The 19,194-nt window shown below is 40.0% G+C and overlaps 1 protein-coding gene across 1 annotated transcript in view; it reads left to right on the forward strand.

Moving 5' to 3' along the window:
• Window positions 1-13,970, forward strand: part of gfra2b (GDNF family receptor alpha 2b) — a 138,433-nt gene extending 124,463 nt beyond the window's left edge. The window contains exons 5-9 of the mRNA XM_052608424.1: window positions 1,233-1,342; window positions 3,450-3,590; window positions 3,807-3,994; window positions 11,042-11,086; window positions 12,160-13,970. Coding sequence (XP_052464384.1) covers window positions 1,233-1,342; window positions 3,450-3,590; window positions 3,807-3,994; window positions 11,042-11,086; window positions 12,160-12,312 — 637 coding nt within the window. The 3' untranslated portion in view covers window positions 12,313-13,970. The remainder of the gene's footprint in view (window positions 1-1,232; window positions 1,343-3,449; window positions 3,591-3,806; window positions 3,995-11,041; window positions 11,087-12,159) is intronic.
• Window positions 13,971-19,194: the final 5,224 nt, after the last annotated feature.

The following is a 19,194-nucleotide window of genomic DNA, read 5'->3' on the forward strand; positions in this document are numbered from 1 at the left end:
TTTTATATAGATACATATATTTTTATCTGTCTAATAATTCCATGATGATTTTTTTTTTCTTCTTCTTACTAATTCCAAACATTTAAATGGTAATGTATGGATAAAATGTGTAAAAAAAAATTAAATTTATTATTCAAGATGTAGTTGGGAATTTAAATAATTGAATAATATATTTGAACTGCTAGTGCCATAATTTGGGAGCACTTCAGTTAGCCATTTCACAACGGGTTCACTTTGAATTTCAGTCTCATCAGCATGTGTCACTGATTTTACATACCTTGCTGCCTTTGCCATTTTTGGTAGTGGTTATATAGATATAAAGCTTGGGGTAAAAATACAGTACAAAATGCAATAGAAGAACATCCATTTCCATGTCAATAAAGCAGAGCAGAAAGGATGACCTTTTCGCCCAAGGCCCATAAGAGCGATGCAGATACCATTCTTTGTTCTGTGAGGTAAACACTCAGTAGGCAACACCTGTGGACCCAACAGCAAGAATGGTTTGGTTAATATGCACACAGTAGCTGAGTTGGTGAGTCAGGGGTGATACTGCCGTGTAGGAGGATTCACTATTAATCAAGGTCTTGCAAGAGGGCAGCAAGCCTGAGATCTCCATCTCACTGGCGTTATTTGAGGGAAGTATGCACGGGGATATTATGTGCGTGTAAAGTGCTAGGAAAGAGAGTTCTTACTCTAGAATAAGTACTAATGTGACCCCCTGCCCACCTCAGGTCTTGTACTTGGATCAATCTGTTTCTGAATGCATGTAACCCCCTAGGAAGAGGCTGTTTAAGGCAGATTGCTTGACTTGGAGAAATACCACATGGAGTCGAGCAGAAAATGGCCTTGAATTGGAACCCCACTAGACACTAGTTAGGACTGACAGAATGCATCTCATATTGCACATTAACTGCTGCATATTTTTTTTTCAATCTTGGATGTTAGAGCATTGATGATGGCAGATGTAGCCGTAGCGATAAATAACTTTGAAAATAAAACTTCCCCTATAACTTGATCCAAAAGCATCAGACTATTGGAGCACCTTATTCTTTGGCAATATACAATTCCATCCTTTCTTCAGCATCATGTACTGTAAACATGCTTTATAAATAAAGAAATACTAGTAGCTTATTCAAGCGTGCATCTAAATCTTATTTTGTCAAATGTGCAAAAAAAAAAAAAAAAAAAAAAATCAGGCCTCTTAAATTCTATAATTTTTGTTTTTGCTCTAGATCCAGGCTGGCAGACTTCCACATGAATTGCCAGACGACACCACATTCAATAACAAGCTGCCCTAATGATAACTACCATGGTTGTCTGGTGTCCTACGTTGGACTCATTGGTGAGTGATTTTTGGAAAAATCTGATTTACTGCAGTAATAAGAATTCAGAATTGCATTTTAATGGACTGACTGTCTGGAACATGTATTTTGCCTTTTTTCATTGTTTGAATTTGAATTAGTGATGCACCAGGAATTTTACTTTTAAGAAAGATTATACAGAACAGGAGAACAGATGAAGGCAAGGGGTATTCAAATGTTTTTAAGCCCAGGACACCAAATATAACAATCCCTTTGGGGTACCCTTTCCTAAAATATGAATATAACTATATATAAATGTATAGTATATGTAATACTGTTTTATCATATATTATATATATGAAATTTGACCTTTTTTAGGTTTTGGTACCTTATGAAAGTGGAGTTCAAGTCCTTTCCAAAACTGTTTTCATTTCTGTCCAAAGCTTGAACGTAACAAAAGTTATGTCATTCTGAAGTTGTCTGTTAGAAAAAAATTCTGTTGTTTAACGTGATGGACATAGTCTTTGAACTTTTGATCACCCCTTGTATGTTTGGATAGCACAAATAGTGTACCTTGTAGTTAGAAATGTGAGCGCAGCGTACCTGTGCATATAACGGACTGTCATCGGATTCCTCCTCTTTAGTAACATCATCATATGATCCTTCATCTCTGGATGTGAAATAGTCCATTATAACATTTATTAGGGCACTGACATCACCACGATTGAGCAGACAGAGACGTGCAAGATCGTCTAAGTGAGCAGCTTCAGAATGCGTTGTTTTCTTGCACTCAGACCTCTCACAATAGTTAAATAAATAAAAACTTTGCATGGCATAGTTTACACAGGACTGGCAACGCAAAATGTGTATTGATACACATTTATCATATACGTTACTTGATTTATTTTGATAGGTTAACTGTTTTAGTGGTGTTAAGAGAAAGCACCTCCACAGTGTGTTCTTAACATGAGAGAAAGACAAGTATTTTCTGCTTGCTGCAATAAATCGCTATTTTTCTGCACTAAAAAAGTTAATTTTGCCAATATATTTTCAGAGATGATAGACAAGATGTTATATAATAATAATTGAATGAAACCTTAATTTTAACAAAACAATTTACATACATCCTATTTGTTGTATTTCCTGAAAACGTCCTTAAAATCAAACACTGAAATGTATTAATATTTCCATGAGTGCAAAGGACCAACACAGAGCCAAATATTGTACTAGTACTAGCTATTTAACAAAGTAACAGAAGAATTTGCATCAAAATACAATAAAGTTTACGAGTTATGTCGTGATGACATTAGGGGTTTATGGAAAACACCACAACTTGAACACTATCACAACCCTGTGGCACTGCAAATGTTGACAAGCCATAGTGTGTCGAAACAAAAGCTATGCTAAGGTCATAACCTTCCCAAAGCCCCAGCGCAAATTCACTGATCTTGGTACCGAAGGGGACCACTATTCCACTATGTTCTTTCCAAAACTTAGACGAGTTGTACGTACCCCTCCCATCTCAGTGCGTACACTCAATCACTCTAGTGTGTGGCGCTATATGCTAGCATTTAGCTTAGCACCATTTATTCCTTAGGATCCAAACAGGGATGAATTTAGAAGCCACCAAACACTTCCATGTTTTCCCTATTTAAAGACGGTTACATGAGCAGTTACACAAGTATTATAATTGTATATTATAATAACTATAGTGGTTTCCCCGAGCATTGCAATTATTTCATATTTAATAGAATTCAACCTTTCACCAACTAATTTTTGAGTCTGTCCTGAGCATGGTATATTATTTATTCTGCACAGTCGCAACATAAGAGGCGAGCAGTTTAGAGGGAACATTGGACCTGAGGCACAAATTAATTATTTTAATGTATATTTGCCTTTTTAATAATAATAAAAAAAGAATAATTACTACTTCTACTGTGTAAATTAGGCATAAAACCCATCAGATAAACTTTTAAATTGCATTGTTTGAGCCTTTTACCTAAAATGAATTCTGGAGAGAGCAGACCAACAACCTCTGGCCATTATACTCAGCCAAACAGCACATTATACTGCAGACAGTGAGATCTATAAACCAACATTTTCCCACCTAATTCATATTTATGAGAATCTCTACCCTTGGCCTTACAGGATCAGATGTGACTCCAAACTATGTGGATGCAAGCCACACCAACATCACCATTTCCCCTTGGTGTGGCTGTCGAGGCAGTGGAAATCACGAAGCTGAGTGTGAGGCCTTCCTCCGAGACTTCAGAGAGAACACTTGCCTGAGTGAGTGGAGATGAAACCTCATGTAAACTCATGGCTCACGGCCTGAACAGCCATCCTTATGGGCTTAACCTAAATAGCACATTACTGAGAAATCCTCTCTACAGGAATGTGATCTATTTTGCTGGGGGTCTTTTTTTCCCACATATACATTTTTTTAATGGCCTTTTCATGCATGTGTTTTCATTTGCATATGTGTGCATGTGTTTTGGTGTGCAGGAAACGCTATCCAGGCATTTGGTTATGGCACGGATGCGGGTCTTGTTCCCATCACGGAGTCTCAGCCGGCAGCACCATCAGTACAGACCAATCTGCAACCAGCCATCATCACCAAACATGTCATTAACTCAAATGATGTCAAGCAAATAGACAGGTCATGTGTTTTCTCCACATGTGCCAACCTTCAGGTAGGTCTTAAAATTTGGGTTGTTCATTGCATTGTGCTCTATTATTACCCAGTGACTCCAAGGCTTTAAAAAAATTAAGGAATTTAAAGATGAAGTGTGCTGTTTTTTTAATATATTTTTTTCAATATTAAAATACTTTTTCCTAATTGCCTAGATTCTTGGTAAAAAAAGGTAGAAGCTTGTTATTAAGCCGGTAACCTTTTAAAAAGTACCGATATGTATACATTAGGTACTAAGATGAACCATTTAACGGTAAATAAGCAGTATTGGGGAAAGTTACTTTTAAAAGTAAAGCATTACAATATTGTTTTACTTTATAAAAAAGTAACTAATTGCATTACTTGGTTACTTTTTATGGAAAGTAATGCATTGTTACTTTTGTGTTACTTTTTGTCACCTGAGCTGGGTTTGCTTATTTATTTTGAATTAATAATAATAATAATAATAATACTAATAATAATAATAATAATAATGAAAAGTTATATTATTGGTAACTGTAAAGGCCCTTTCACACTAAAAGTGAAATTAATAAATCTTAGCCGGTGTCTGCACCAATTTCTCAACTTGGGGACAGGAGAACTGGGAAAACAGTTGTGTAGACTGCATTACTTTACTAGTTACTTGGGAAAATCTAATCTGATTACATAACTCGTGTTACCCTAAACACTGTAAATTAGTTACAAAAATGTTCCTTTAGCTTTTGAATGTTATAGGGCACCTCCCCAGTGACAGCTTTGTACCTTTTTTCTGAGAGTATAGTATGCAATGACATTTATAAATAAGCTATTTGCAGGTTTATTTCACTCAAAAAGTGTAAACACTGACATGCTGAGGTGTTTTCCAAACGTAGTTTGTTTGAGAATCCCAACCAACCTGACACAACAACAGCTCAACCAATAGTGTCATTTTTATTTTTCTCTGGTTAAAGGTGTGACATATTGCATTAATTATATTTCACAACAATGATTGTATTGGATTATTTTACTCAGCCCAATTTATATTCTACCAATGTACAATGTTTTTCAAGAATTTCATGTCTTCCAAACTGTATTTCTAGTGTGGGAGTGCTATCATTTTAGTTATGGTATTTTGGCTACACTGAAAAAAGCTTGGTGTAGAAACAGTTTTCACTCTGAAAGTGCTAGTAAAATTCACAAATAACTGCAAAGAAATGGCAAGTAAATTTCCAAGTAAAATTCCAAGTATATTCTTATAAAAAGTAGTTCAATAATAATGTGTATGCACATGGTTATTATTATTATGGTTTTCACTTTTTGACTTTTTGATGAGATGACTCCAATGACTCAGTTATTCTAAATGTAACCCCATAGTTTTATTGTCATCAGACTAATTTTGATTGTCCAATGGGTTGGTTTGTTTACAAATATCTGGCAACCCTCATGCTAGTGAAAATGAACCGTTCACTTTTAAAGTCATAAAACACATTCATTATCTTTTTTTTTTTTTTTTTTTTTTTGGTCAGTGTAAAGGGCAATAGTGCTGGTATTTCTGTAAACCTACATTCAGTTTGGTTAGCCCTGTATTTGGCATAATAGCTTCAAAATTGCCATGAATGTCAAGATTGGTGCTAAAACCTTTATCGCTGCTTTGTGCATGTACAAAAGCGAAAAACACAAAATCAATTTAACCATGCGTAATTCCAGGCTGAACCTTGAGGACATCATCTATTACAATTATTAAAATTAAGGGACGCAGAATCCAGTCACGGCACTAGAACCTACAGAGTGTCAGTAGGCGTTTGGTATCAGTATAATTTATTTTTGCCTATAAAACAAAGTATTTAGTATTAGTAATTAGTAATTCACAAAAAAGAAAAATGTATTACGATTTTCCATTGGCCCGATCCACATCAGAACTGGTTCTAGCAGAACACCAACCTGCTAGAACAGCTGACGTCTTACTCTAATTGAACCTTCTCAGTAGAGTATCTTTCCATTCATCTCGAAATTTTCTTGTCAAGTCCCTTTCAAATGTCAGTTTCACTAAATGGGCCTTTCGCTGATGTAGCATGCTCCTTTGATTGTTGGTGAACAAATGTTTCAGGGTAGAAAACGAGTTTTCGTATGTAGCTGTAGATGCTCCAAATGTCACATTTCATTGCAGCGAGTACACTAGGTATAGCTTCAAGCTTCATATCTTGTACGACTTGCTCATCCAAGAATGTGCTGTCATACTTTGGATCAAAAGCTGAAAGAGCTTCAATTAACTTGCGATTTCTTTCTCCTAATCGCTCCGAGATTTCTGCAAGCACAGCATCCAAAGATATGTAGTATAATCGTCTGAGCTCCTATGTGATTTCCCAAAACCTTAAGCCTGGCCAATGCTTTCCACCAGCAGATATTCTTGAAGGCCTTTGTTGATGGTCCGCTTTCATTTGGGAGCTCTTGTCATTTCAGTGTCGTCAGGATTCTTCCACTGCTCTATGAAGTCAGATTCACTGTGCAATTTCTTAAGTCATTCTAAACCACATGTAACTAATTTGACTGCACTTAGAAGGTCCATGTCCTCTGACTGCATCAGTTTGTTTGGAACATCAAGCAGCTGTAGAATCTTACACACCATGTGGGCAAAAAACTTGTAGCTTATCTCTGATACTTCACTAATCAGGCCAGCTGCTTCCATGCACACCTCCATCTCGTATCTGCAGTTTCCATTGATCTTGGCTAACAGCTCAGTAATTGTTTTCAGGAATTGTTTTGACCATTTGAAGATGCCATGTCCATCGCTGTTCAAGTAATCTCTTAAGCTGCTGCCCTCTGTACAAGACAGCAACGGTAGGCTTCTTTATCAATTTATAAAGCAAGTTACACATATTAAAGAAGTCTTCAACCACAGGCTCTGTGGATATTGCATGAACTACCACAAAATGGAGCTGATGATTGAAGCAATGCATGTACGGAATCACTCTTCGTAATCTGTCCTGCAAAATTTTCTGTACTTCTCCATTTTTTCCATGAGACAGGCCCCATCATATACCTGGCTCCATATTTTAGAAGTACTGAGCCCATTCTTTTCAAGCTCTGTAATTATTGTGTTGGTCAGGGTGTGGACATCCCCTTTTTAATGTGTTGTCATGGAAAGACGTCACCCTGTGACTTGATAATTGTCCTTAATAAAGCAAACACAATATTTTCCATACCAGTTGGGTAACGTGTGCCATCTACTTTGATTGTGTACCATGAGTCTTTTGTAAGCAATTGTAAGAAGCTCCCTGATAGGCTTGCGTTACTAGGAGACAAATCTCCGCCTACCACCAGTCTGACAGTCATGCCAGATTTTTGCCTGATATTTTTTTGTGGTTATGTTATGATTAAAACTCGATTCAAAACTTAGTGTTGCCCCTTCCAGTGCCCTGTGCGAGCTGCCTCTGCCCATATTTGGTGTAGGCTGGAGCTCGGAACAAGTATTTCCACTTACCATTGTCAGAGCACTACCACACTAAGTGAGATTGAATAACACTGGGAAAATGATTGTATTGATTGTAATGATTGTATTGATAGATGACTGTAACCCTCTTGGGAAGGCAAAAGTCTGCCAAGAAAACACAGGCTCTAAGGCTATACTGTGGACTATACACATGCAAGTACTGCTTAGGTCTCAATATCAAAACCAGCCTTACAGTTCCTACAGATTCATCATGAAGGCCTGGCGCTGGACGTTCTGCCATGTCTGGCTGCCTAGGGTGATGGAGGATCTTGACAGGGTCTACAGTACAGACACTTTGGAGCAGTTTTAGCAAGCCGACACTAAACAGGTCCTCTCAGTGCCACTGCCCATTTGAGGTGAGAACACAGGCGGATACCGGCTCTACACGAAGGCTATAGAATCTAGAGAACATGTTGGGGGTCACCCAGCCAGCAGCCCTACAAATATCTGTCAGCGAGGTGTCACGAGCCAAAACCCAGGAGGATGCAACACTTATCCTTGAGTGAGGTCCAGGACCAGGTCTGAGTGGGCCAATAAGTTGAAACTAGCAAGACTTGTTCCTTTTTCTCCCAGACATTGCACAGTGTCTGTGCGGGAACGCTCACCGGGGGAAATGCAAATTTGAACAACAGGGAAAGGAAAGGTCTCTGGAGAAGCAAACAGGTCTACCTGAGTGGCTCCGAAACATCTCCAAATCAGCTGGACCTTCTGGGGATTGAGTCGCCATTCTTCCTGGAGCATTGCTCGAGACAGCTCATCGGCTATATGGTTGAGCAGGTCCGGAATGTGACCTCAGACCCTTCCGACTCCAAAGGACGAGGTGGCAGGTGAGTTGTGACGTGACAGGAGCACAGACCTCCTTGTCGGTTGATGTACGCAAAGGTCACTGTATTGTCCATTCAGACCAGCACGTTCTTGCCTTTTAGATGGTTCAAGGCAAGGTGCACAGCTAACAACTCTAGGTAATTGTGCCAATGCAGCTGTGGGCCCATCCAAACCCCTGAGACTGTATGCCTGTTCTACGTGGTCCCCCAGGCGGTGGTGGAAGCATCTGTGGAAATAACAGCATGCCTGGAGAACTGTTCTAGGGGCACCCCTGCCCGCAGGAATGTAAGATCTGACCACAGGGGGAGGGTTTGATGACAGGCCAGTGTAACTTGGACCCGGTGAGTGCCGCACTTCCACGACCATCTCGCGGCTCAGCCATAAAGCCAGTACTGGTGCGGTGTCATATGTAACAGACTGAGCGGTGTAAGTGCTGCTGTGGCCGCCATATGCCCCATGAGCCTCTGATTTTATGTTGACCTGGTAAGCTCTTTATGCACTCCTGGGAAAAAAGGCTCTTGGCCGGGGAGCAGGCCACCTCTAGATACCAATCATCCAGCCTCGAGAGTTCGGGACGCGGTAGAAGTTTCCACTTGAGCCCTACCCTTTCAGTGGCCCGGGAAAGAAAATAACCATCATCTCCGTATCCAATTCAGGCTTTGCTACCATCCCGGAGGGTGGCAGCGTGGCTGAATCTTCATCGGTGAGCTCTCCCTCCGATGCTGAGATTGACTACTGGTCAGGAGAATGTCCAATGAATGCTGCTGGTACGCTCATTGAAGAGGGCCCAGCATGTTCCGTGAGTTGTTCCACTGGATTGGAGGTGCTGGAGGAGTGGTGGGTCCCAGAGGGTTGGTTCCCTGTGGGGTTTGCCACCACTGTAACTCTCAAACCACCTGCGCTACTGCTGGAAGTGGTTCTTATCTGTCAACCACAAGAACGAGCCCCAAATTGTGGCAGCGGCAACAGGACTGCAACAGTCCCCTGAAGGTAGCGCAGCCTGATTCGCAGCTCCAAGATGGTTATCTTCTTGCAGTAGGAACATGACAGGGGAGATGGCCGCTTGCAAAACGACAGGGGGTAGTGCAGCCTGAAGTACGTCATCCACTCGACTCTGGAAAGACCACCGCTGAAGCACCATCTCGCCAACACAGGAAGCTTCCGAGAGCGTGCTGAGCTCATAGTTCATGACTGGACACACAGTTGAGCAGAACAATACAGTCGCTTGCCTCCGAAGCGAAAAGCCAATATGCATTGCACCTGCTGCCTTATTATACTCACACTGTGATCAGCAGCAGCTGGATGCAATAATTGCATGGCAATGTGCATTGGCTCACTTAGTTTACACTCAGAGTAGATTGGTCTACCGAAGCGATATCCCAATTTGTCAGTCACCAACGTGACGTTGAGAGTGACCGACTGAAAGGCATCTTTTTTGTATAATTCAGTATCCAGGGTGGATAATTTATATATTGAGAGCATTTGTCAGCTAATGCAGGGGCCATTCAGAGCAGACCAGCAGCATGCTGTCCATGCCAATGAGGTCTGTAATACCTACAAATATTGAGCCTTGATACTCAGATGGAAGATTAAGCTTTGAATCTGGCTCATGAAAATCATGTCTCTATAGTCAACTAGACAGTGTATGTTGATTGTTGCTTTGATTTCATGGATGTCAGTATGATTTGTCTTGCATACATGCAGTTATGTAATCCTATGTAAATGAGTGATGTCATCACAAACACTAATTTGTCAGCTAATCCAAGTTTGAAGGGGCCTGCATTATAGAGATATGACTTAGTGTGACCGCTTCCATCCTTTCGTGCCTCACAGTTCTGTCCTAAGTGCTGAGGATTCAGTTATAAGCCCCTGGGTACTGAAGAAAATGACTTTACTCTCTCATCCATGCTGAAACAAATTATGAAAACTCCACAGACAGAAATATCATATAGTCGTGCGGGAAATAACTATTTTAATGTATGTCTCTGGCAACTGTCGTAGGCGGTAATAGTCAATCTGTGAAAAGTGGTTATCTGAAATGACTGCTCGTATCTACTCAATTACTTGGTGCGTTTACAAGTTGAATGTATTGAACTTGTGTTCCCAGTAAAGATTTTTTATGGAAGAGTATGGAATGTTTTGATTGAATATGCAGCCCTACTCAAAAATGTCAAGTCTCTGATTATGTGTGTATCTCATTGAAAATATAACACCAGCTTGGGAGAAAACACATCAGTCTCCATAATAGTTAGATTTTCACTTGATACATATACAGCATCATGATTTTCTTTGTCATTAAAACTACATAAAAATTTTGCAAAAAGTATACTTTTAGCGGTACAATAGCTTGTCACTGGGGCAGTAACCTTAATGGAACACCTTTGTACCTTCTTTACACCAAAATGATGTATATTAATACCTTAGAGTAGTAATATGCATGGTACTAAATGTAAAATTTTAGCACATTTTTTCTGAGACCAGAAACCAGAAACAATTTGGACATTTTGGGGTGAATATTGTCATGCATATTGCATCAGATTTTGTTTGTTTCAAGATCGCTTTACTTGATAATTGTGCTGGCTGATTCTCTGTTCAAATTCTATTCCATCCAAGTCAAAAAGGAAATAATGTGATAAATTATTTAAATAACGTATAGGTGTACATCACGGTAGAATGATGGATAGAGGGCAGCCAGACACAATTAACAATAAACAGTATAGTGTGCAGGTTATGGTCATGTGATCATAAGAATAATATGTATTTCTATTTTCTCAGGACAGTCAGCAGAAGTGTTCTAGCAGTTTTGAATGCGCTGATGAGGTAAGACATTTCACCTGCACAATTATCAAACATAATTATAGGTCTTTCCTACCTTAAAACTTCATATTTTTCTACCAATCTGACAAGAACGATTCTCAGAACGTTGGCAAACTTTCTGGAAAGGTTCTTTTAAAGTTATTAACAAATGTTCATCATGAACAAATAATTTAAATAACATCAATACAATGTTCATTCAGAGCTATCTAGTCTTTACAAATTTCCTCAAAAAAGAAAAGAAAAACTTATTTATTTGCATGTATACATCAATCATGGAATGTTTTAATTAAGTTTTTTTATTATTTTTATGATACTGGTTGTTTCAGAACTTTCACAGAAAATACACGAGAAAGATTCCCACAAAAAAAAATTTAAAGATTGTGAAAAAGAAAGAAAGAAAGAAAGAAAGAAAGAAAATATGTTTTGAGTGTTTAGAGAACATTCATAAATAAAGTTTACATAGCTTCATGGGAACATTAGCAAAATGTTCTTAGAACATATTTTCTTTAGCTGGATAGGCGTATGTATTCTGGGCAAATTATTAAATGCAAAGTTCTTAAAGATGTAAATTATTAGTACCACTGTATCATAATTCAATCACTATGGGTCTACTATCACTATCATTTTATTTATTTTTTATTAACTTTGTAATGATGCTGCACTCATTTCTAAGATGAAAAACTGGTAAATTTACAAAAATATATATATTCCACATATTTAAATTTTCTTTCTTTTTCTAATTAAATGTTCTTGCCAATTATTTCACAGTTGATTCAGGTGTCCAAAATATCACTTTACATCTTTTAGACTAACTTCAATGACATTATGCACCAGGAAGAGACATCATTCAGGAAAACAACAACCAAAACATGAAGTCAAAGTCCTAAAAATAATCATGTTAAAATTAACAAAGTTTAAGTGTCCGAACACATTTATGAAAGTCTCCAATAAGCTTTTATAGAAATACCACAAACATGCCCATTTTTAAACATTAGTGAGTACTGAGCAACAGGAATGACCTATAATCCTAATATTTGAACTGAAAAAAAAAAAAAAAGCTTGTAATATTTCCTCAGAATGTGCTGAACCCCAATATGGAGGGATCCATTGACTCGGTGGGCTCTCAACAGGCTGACAACAACAGAGCCAGACATTCATCTGTGACTTCAATCAGTGTTTCTGCCGCCATACTGACACTGGCCTTTGCACTGGCCAATCAGGTTCTGTAAACACAGCCTGACTCTACAACTTCAGGAAGCATCTGGTGGATTCTTCTGACCTCAATCAAAGAAATTCTCTAAAGTGACATTGATCTCGCTCTCTCTAAGTGTGTGTGTATGTGAGCATCACACACCATCTTTGAAAACCAGTCAAAACAAAAAAATACCACAAATCCTTCGAAGGAGCTTCTAAAAGACTCGAAACACCACTAGGAACCACCGGCGGCAGACACTAAACACAGAGAACTTCTACAAACATCTTCATATGCCAGAAGGAAAGTAGCCCACTGTGTTTTTCTATATCATGACAAACGGTTGATCGAGAACAGGCTATAAAATGCAATCATGTGACCCACTGATGAACTCTCTCTGTATATTTACCTAGAGATATCCATTCATTATAAAAAAAATAAATAAGTAAAAACTCTATGCTATCTCCCCCGCGCACATCAGTACAATACTGCTCACTGCCTTGGTCATTATCAATAATTCCATGTAAATTTTTCTTTTGTTCAATGAAAAAAAAAAAAAAAAAAAAAAACATTTTGTTCCCTTTTTAATTTTCAAATTTGTTTCCGGCAAATTACAAGTGTTCATCCGCAATACATTTGGATCCTGTAATCTGGTGAGATTTGGATCATACTGCCCTGTGTACAATGTGTATAATGATGTTTGTAAGTATATGAGATTCTTTTTTTTTCTTCCTGTTTTAACTCTAAAGAACCTTTAGTATTTGCAGAAAAGCCAGTGCGATGTTGGGAACTGGAACAAAAATGGAGAACCAGGTGAATCAAATCACCATGGAGAGCCATCAAGGCCAATGATGTTTGTCTTAGGCTGTTATTATGTATACTAATTTCTTTCTTGACAAAAGGCTTGGATTATATTCAAAGAAAAATGCTCTGGGGAGAGCGGAGCAAAAGATACATTTGCGGAGAGGGTCAATTGTTGGTGTATTTTATAGTGTGCAATCTATCGTGTGGCCTTACTTTTTTTTCTTTCTTTGCTCTGTTCCTCTCTCTTATGTAATGGTTTCAGACCGTACACTTGCATAGTACCGCAGAGACAGACTGAGAGGATTTCAGACGTTCAAAAATAGTGGCTCCTATGACTCAAAAAGGTTTTGATTCATTTGTGATGCTTAAAATGAGGCAAGACAGAGGCTCAAGAATGTGTCGGAAATATTTGTTTAGAGGTGAATAAAAACATCCTAGTAATGTCTCAAAGAGTCTTGACTTTAATAGTATCTATTGCAGAATTCAATTAGGTCTGAGTGATTATCTCACAATAAGTTCGGAAAGACTTCCTGTAACTTGGACATTTTTTTAACAATATTTTAATGAAAAATGCTTTCATAGTTTTTATCAGAAACTACCAACTTGATCTTCACCTAAAATGATGATCTTCACCTAAGCTGATGATTTCAGGGGCCTTGGTTCTGGTGGTATTTTTCCATTCATTTATTGCAAAGGGACATTTTTACGGTATTTGTTAAGAAGTTATAAGCCATGAAACAAAGCAACCAGCTATGAGGTGATTCATAACATAAGAAAATATAATTTGAAACAAAAGTGTTGATGGAGGTAACAGCTTTAATGAGGGAAAGAGGTATAATCCAATGAAACATTAAACTTAACATAAAACAATGGATAACTATAGAATTGTTGCTTGAAACATGTAAATTAAATATATTTTAAAAAATTGTTTATCTTTATTGCAAAAACTGCGCACACACACACACACACACACACACACACATATATATATATATATATATATATATATATATATATTTAAAACAGTTGGGAGTCCACTTTTTTATCACAAGTAATAATAAATAAATAAATAAATAAACTAATTAAAATGGTTAAAAATAAAAGTTAAAAGTTAAATAAGCTACCTCAGTTGATGCTGCAATAATATATATTTGTGGTGAAACAGATTTAGCAAGCACTTCATTGTGTTTTTCAGTTTGACCTCCATTCTGATTTACATGATTCTGTGATTCTCTCTGAAGCTGCAGTTGACATAGTGATACAAGCACGGGACAAAAACATGACATGTCAAAATAGATATGTGAAATGTAAAAGCAGTCTAATACATTATTATAAAAATATTTGGATCAATATATATATATATATATTTTAAACTCGATTCAAATTATTTGTAAATGCCTTGTAAATAATCTTAAATGTCTCACTGCTATTTCTTGTATAGTGGAGCTTTTGCTTTCATATTACATCTGCACTTCATTAGGAAATCCTCACTAATTTCAGAAACTCTGTGATTTGATTCTTCATTGTCCATTTCAACTACAAGAGCAGGTTAGAACTAGATCCATATGCCAGCAAAACAATACAATCAGTTTTGTTTGTGTTTTTTTGAGACAGTTTTCATTACATATTACATCAATAACATAATTAAAGTAAAATATGTAAATATATTTAAATAAACAGATTTTGAATCACACAAAAAAAAACTTTTGCATAGAATAAGTGTATATGAAATATATGTAGAAATATGTAGCTAATCTCCTTATATCAGTTTATACAGTTTTACAAATTGAATACTAATTTTTGACACACCAGTTAGCTTTCTAATGAAAACATACTCAGAATATATAATAAAAAAAAAACTGTTGATATGCACAGATAGTGGAAATTCATAATACTTATTCTCAACTTTCTGTGCAGATCTGCCTTTCATTTGATGTAATCACTTAAGCATAGTCATATGCAGGTATGTGTGAACTCGTCCATTTAGCTTTCATTCAGCCACAAGCACTGCCTGCAGCCCTTCTGGGAGTTCATCATGCCTGCTGGTTAACATCAGCTGATATTTTGCATTGCACTGCATGATAAAGTGCCAAATAAAGAAGAGCTTACAGTATGCAAAACTATAGCCAACGTCAAATAATAACACTGGGGTATTAATGAAAGCTCATTAATATGCATTCGTAAGTACACATTTTACAGGTCAAGTAATATGGCTTTCATATTCACATGTAGTTGTTACCTGGTGCTGGGTGATGGGTGACAATCTCTGCCTCACGTGTCTGGGCAAACATGCTGAGGCGGAGTTCATGGATGAGTCATGTTCTCATCGCAGGAAGATGACCGTCTCTGAGCTCCAGGCCAGGCTCCATTTCTTCAAGGGGGCGGATCTGCGCTGCCGTGATCTAAGGTTTGTCCTGGCGGCTGACAGGTGAGAACTATTTCCAGCAATGGCACAGGTAGTTTTGAGGATCACAGTGGTGGCAAACCCCTCTACTCAGGGAACCAGCCCTCGGGGGCCACCATACCTCTAGCGCTCCGATCAAGCGGAGTGGCCAAAGGACTGTGCTGGGCACTCTTCAAAGATCGTACCAGCGGTATCTTTCGGTGCCCCTTCCGAAAACTGGATGACGATCGCTACATTGGAGGGAGGGATCTCTGGGGAAGATTCGGCTGCGCTGCCGCCTCCAGGACAATGGCAATGCCTGAATCGGATCCAGTGATGACAGCTATGCTTTCCTGGGCCTACTAGAAGGTAGGGCTCAAGTGGAAAAATCCACTGCGTCCCAAGCCTTCAAGGTTGGACGACTGTTTTTTTTCGGGTTGGCTCACTCTGGTTCTCTGCACCTCGCCTTGGTGCCTTTCTTCCCGGAAGTCCATGAAGAGCTCACCAGGTTGTGGATGGCAGCTTTTACTGCCAGAAATCAGCCTGATAGTTAGAGAGGGGGTATACCCATTACACTTACTTCATTGTACCCAAGAAAGGCAGTGGGTTATGACCAATCTTGGAGTTGCGAGTCTTTTACAGGGCCCTTCATTGGTTAACATTCAAGAGGTTGATGCAGAAATGTATCTCCAAGATTGGTTTGCAGAGATTCACTTGAAGAATGTGTGCTTTCATGTCCAGATCTCTGCACAACAGACCTTTTCTGCGGATTACGTTTGAAGAACATGCACATCAGTATAAGGTCCTGCCCTTTGGGCTGTCCCTGTCCTGACGTCTCTTCATGAATGTCGTGGAGGTGGCTCTTGTTCCCCTCAGAGAGCAGGGTATTCACATCCTCAACTATCTCAACAATTGGCTTATACTATCACAGTCTTTGGATCAGTTGTGCAAGCACAGGAACCTGGTGCTCCAGCACCTCAGCCTGTTGGGTCTTCAGATCAACTGGGAAAAGAGCAAACTCTCCCCGATGCAGAAGATCTCTTTTCTCTGTATGGAGCTGGATTCAGTTGAACAGACAGCATGCCTCACAGAGGAACATGTATAGTTGGTGCTGACCTGCTTGAATTTGTTCAAGTCCAGGATGGTGGTCATACTGAAACCACTTCAGAGGCTACTAGGGCAATTGCAAATATAACTGCTTCAGCATTGGATTCATATCCAAGTCCTGAGGTGGGCATGGAAGCGTGGCACTCAGCAGGTCAAAGTTACAATGACCTGTCATCAAACCCTCACCCCGTGGTCAGATCTCCAGGCAGGTGTGCCCATGAAAAAGGTCTCCAGGCATGCTTTGGTTTACATGGATACCTCCACCACTGGCTGGGGGGCCATGTACAACGGGCATGCAGTGCACTTACGAGGCAAGCACGTGCTGGTCCGAACAGACAACACAGTGACCATTTTGTACATCAACCAACAAGGTGGTTTGCACTCCCATCACATTGCCATAGTTGCTGTACCACCGCAGCAACAACCTGGTATGCATTGCACCTGCTGCCTTATTATACACACACTGTGATCAGTGGCAACTGGATGCAATAATTGCATGCCAATGTGCATTGGCTCTTTACATTTATACTCGAAGTAGATTGGTCTATCGAAGCGATATCCCAATTTTGTTGTTACATATGGTAACCCCTCGTTCCCTGAAGGAGGGAACAGAGATGTCACATTGGTGACCAACGAAATTGGGATATCGGCTGGGTCACCGACTCGGATCCTCAGCGAAAACGTCCCAGGTTACGAATGTAACCATGGTTCCCCGAAGGGAATGAGACACTGCATCCGAAAATGCTATGGAAACGCCCTTCAGCGTGACCAGCTCTGACTAATATGTGAAATCAGTCTCATGAATGGGTGTGACGTCAAGGCAGGTGACGTAGCGCCCAGGAAGCTAAAAAAGAATGTGAGGTGGACCGAGCGTCAGCTTCTAGGAATTAAGCGAACTCTGGCACGGATGCTGGAAGTATGGCTTTTAGACACAGCATCTCGTTACCTTTTTGGGGAACCATGGTTACATACGTAACCTGGGAGGTTCCCCTTCAGGACCTCGAGTTGCGTTCGAAAACGCTATGGGAATAAGAATGCCCACACCGCCAGACTTGCAAGTCCCTGCCTAGTGTGTATACAAGGAGCACAGCTAAGGCAAGAGAAAGAAGAGCCGCGAGTGGCTTGCAGATCTAAAACCATAAAATCTGATGAATGTGAGGGGCGTGGACCATCCAGCTGTGTTGCAGATGTCCTGTATAGACACACCTGACAAGAAGGCCTTGGAGGCTGCCATACTTCGGTTCAAGTATGCCTTGACACCCAATGGTGAGGGGAGATCATTAGACTCAAGGTTTTAGGATAGCATCCTGATCAACCACTTAGCATAAGCTTCTTCTGGCCGGAGGCCTCAGCCTCAGTGCACCGCAGAGGAAACATGTAACCAGAGGGTGTCTGCCCACTGAATGGAAACCAAGAGGGGCCTGGTAGGCTGTAATGGCCGCCACATAGACACTCAGGGTGGAATGGGTCAACCCTGCAGAGAGAAGGGCCTGCAGGGACTCCAGAACTGTCCCAACTGTGCAAATAACTGGGTCGAGCTGGCAGTCTTCGCATCAGGAGGTGAAAATTTTTCACCTCAAGGTGTACAGTATCCTCATGGAGGGAGTTCTGGATTGGAGTTTGCCCTGGGACCACACAAAGATCTGGTACGCTAGTTTGTACAAAGCACAGACCCCTTGGTGGTTGCTATAAGAGACCACTGCTGTGTTGTCGGTGCACACCAACACATTATGACCTCTTAGGTCTGGGAGAAAGTAAAGTAGTGCTCAAAGCATGGCCAGCATCTTCAGGCAGTTGATATGCTATGTCACATGACGGCCACTCCACAGACCATGGGCAGGGTGGCCACTCATGACCACACCCCAGCCGGTGACGCATCCGTCACTTGTATTAAGTGGCGACAAGGAGCTCCAAGCACCGGGCCCTGAGGCAAGAACCAAGATCTCCTCCACATGTCTAAGGCACATAGGACCACCATGTGACCTTGAACATGTGAAGCAGGTTTCCCTTCATGGAGAACCCCTTGGTCTTTAGCCACCACTGTACAGAGGTATCAAGTTGGACGCAGCTGCCATCAGACCCAGCAGTCTAGAAATGTTTGACAGTGAGTGACTGGCCTTCTCTTACTCTCGTGACTGCAGTGAGGATCGGCTCGATCCGAACAGGAGACATCTGTGCCTGCAACGTGGTCAAATCCCACACCATGCCCAGATAAGTGGTTCTCTGTACTGGAAAAAGCACACCTTTCTTGGCATTTAGTCTTAACCCCATGTCTTCCGTGTGAGCGAAAATGACATCTAAATTCCGAAACGCCATCCATTCTGATTGATTTAATATCAACCAATCATCGCACCATTTGCTTAAATTGTGAAAGTGTGAGGTGAGAATGCAAGGCCAAAAGGAAGAACATGTATTAGTAGGCTTTTGCTCCCAAAAAACAATTTCAGGAACTTCCTATTATGGGGAAAGATGGAGATTGCATCTTTCTAGATCAATCGTGACACCAGTCCTCAGACGTGATTGTCTGCTTTTAGTGTAAGTGTGCTGAACGTCAGTCCCCTGACTGAGCGGGTTCAAAAGACGCAGATCTAAAATAGGATGTAACCCTTTATCCTTCCTTGGAAC

The sequence above is a fragment of the Carassius gibelio genome, chromosome A10 (genome assembly GCF_023724105.1).
Source record: "Carassius gibelio isolate Cgi1373 ecotype wild population from Czech Republic chromosome A10, carGib1.2-hapl.c, whole genome shotgun sequence".
Lineage (NCBI taxonomy): Eukaryota > Metazoa > Chordata > Actinopteri > Cypriniformes > Cyprinidae > Carassius > Carassius gibelio.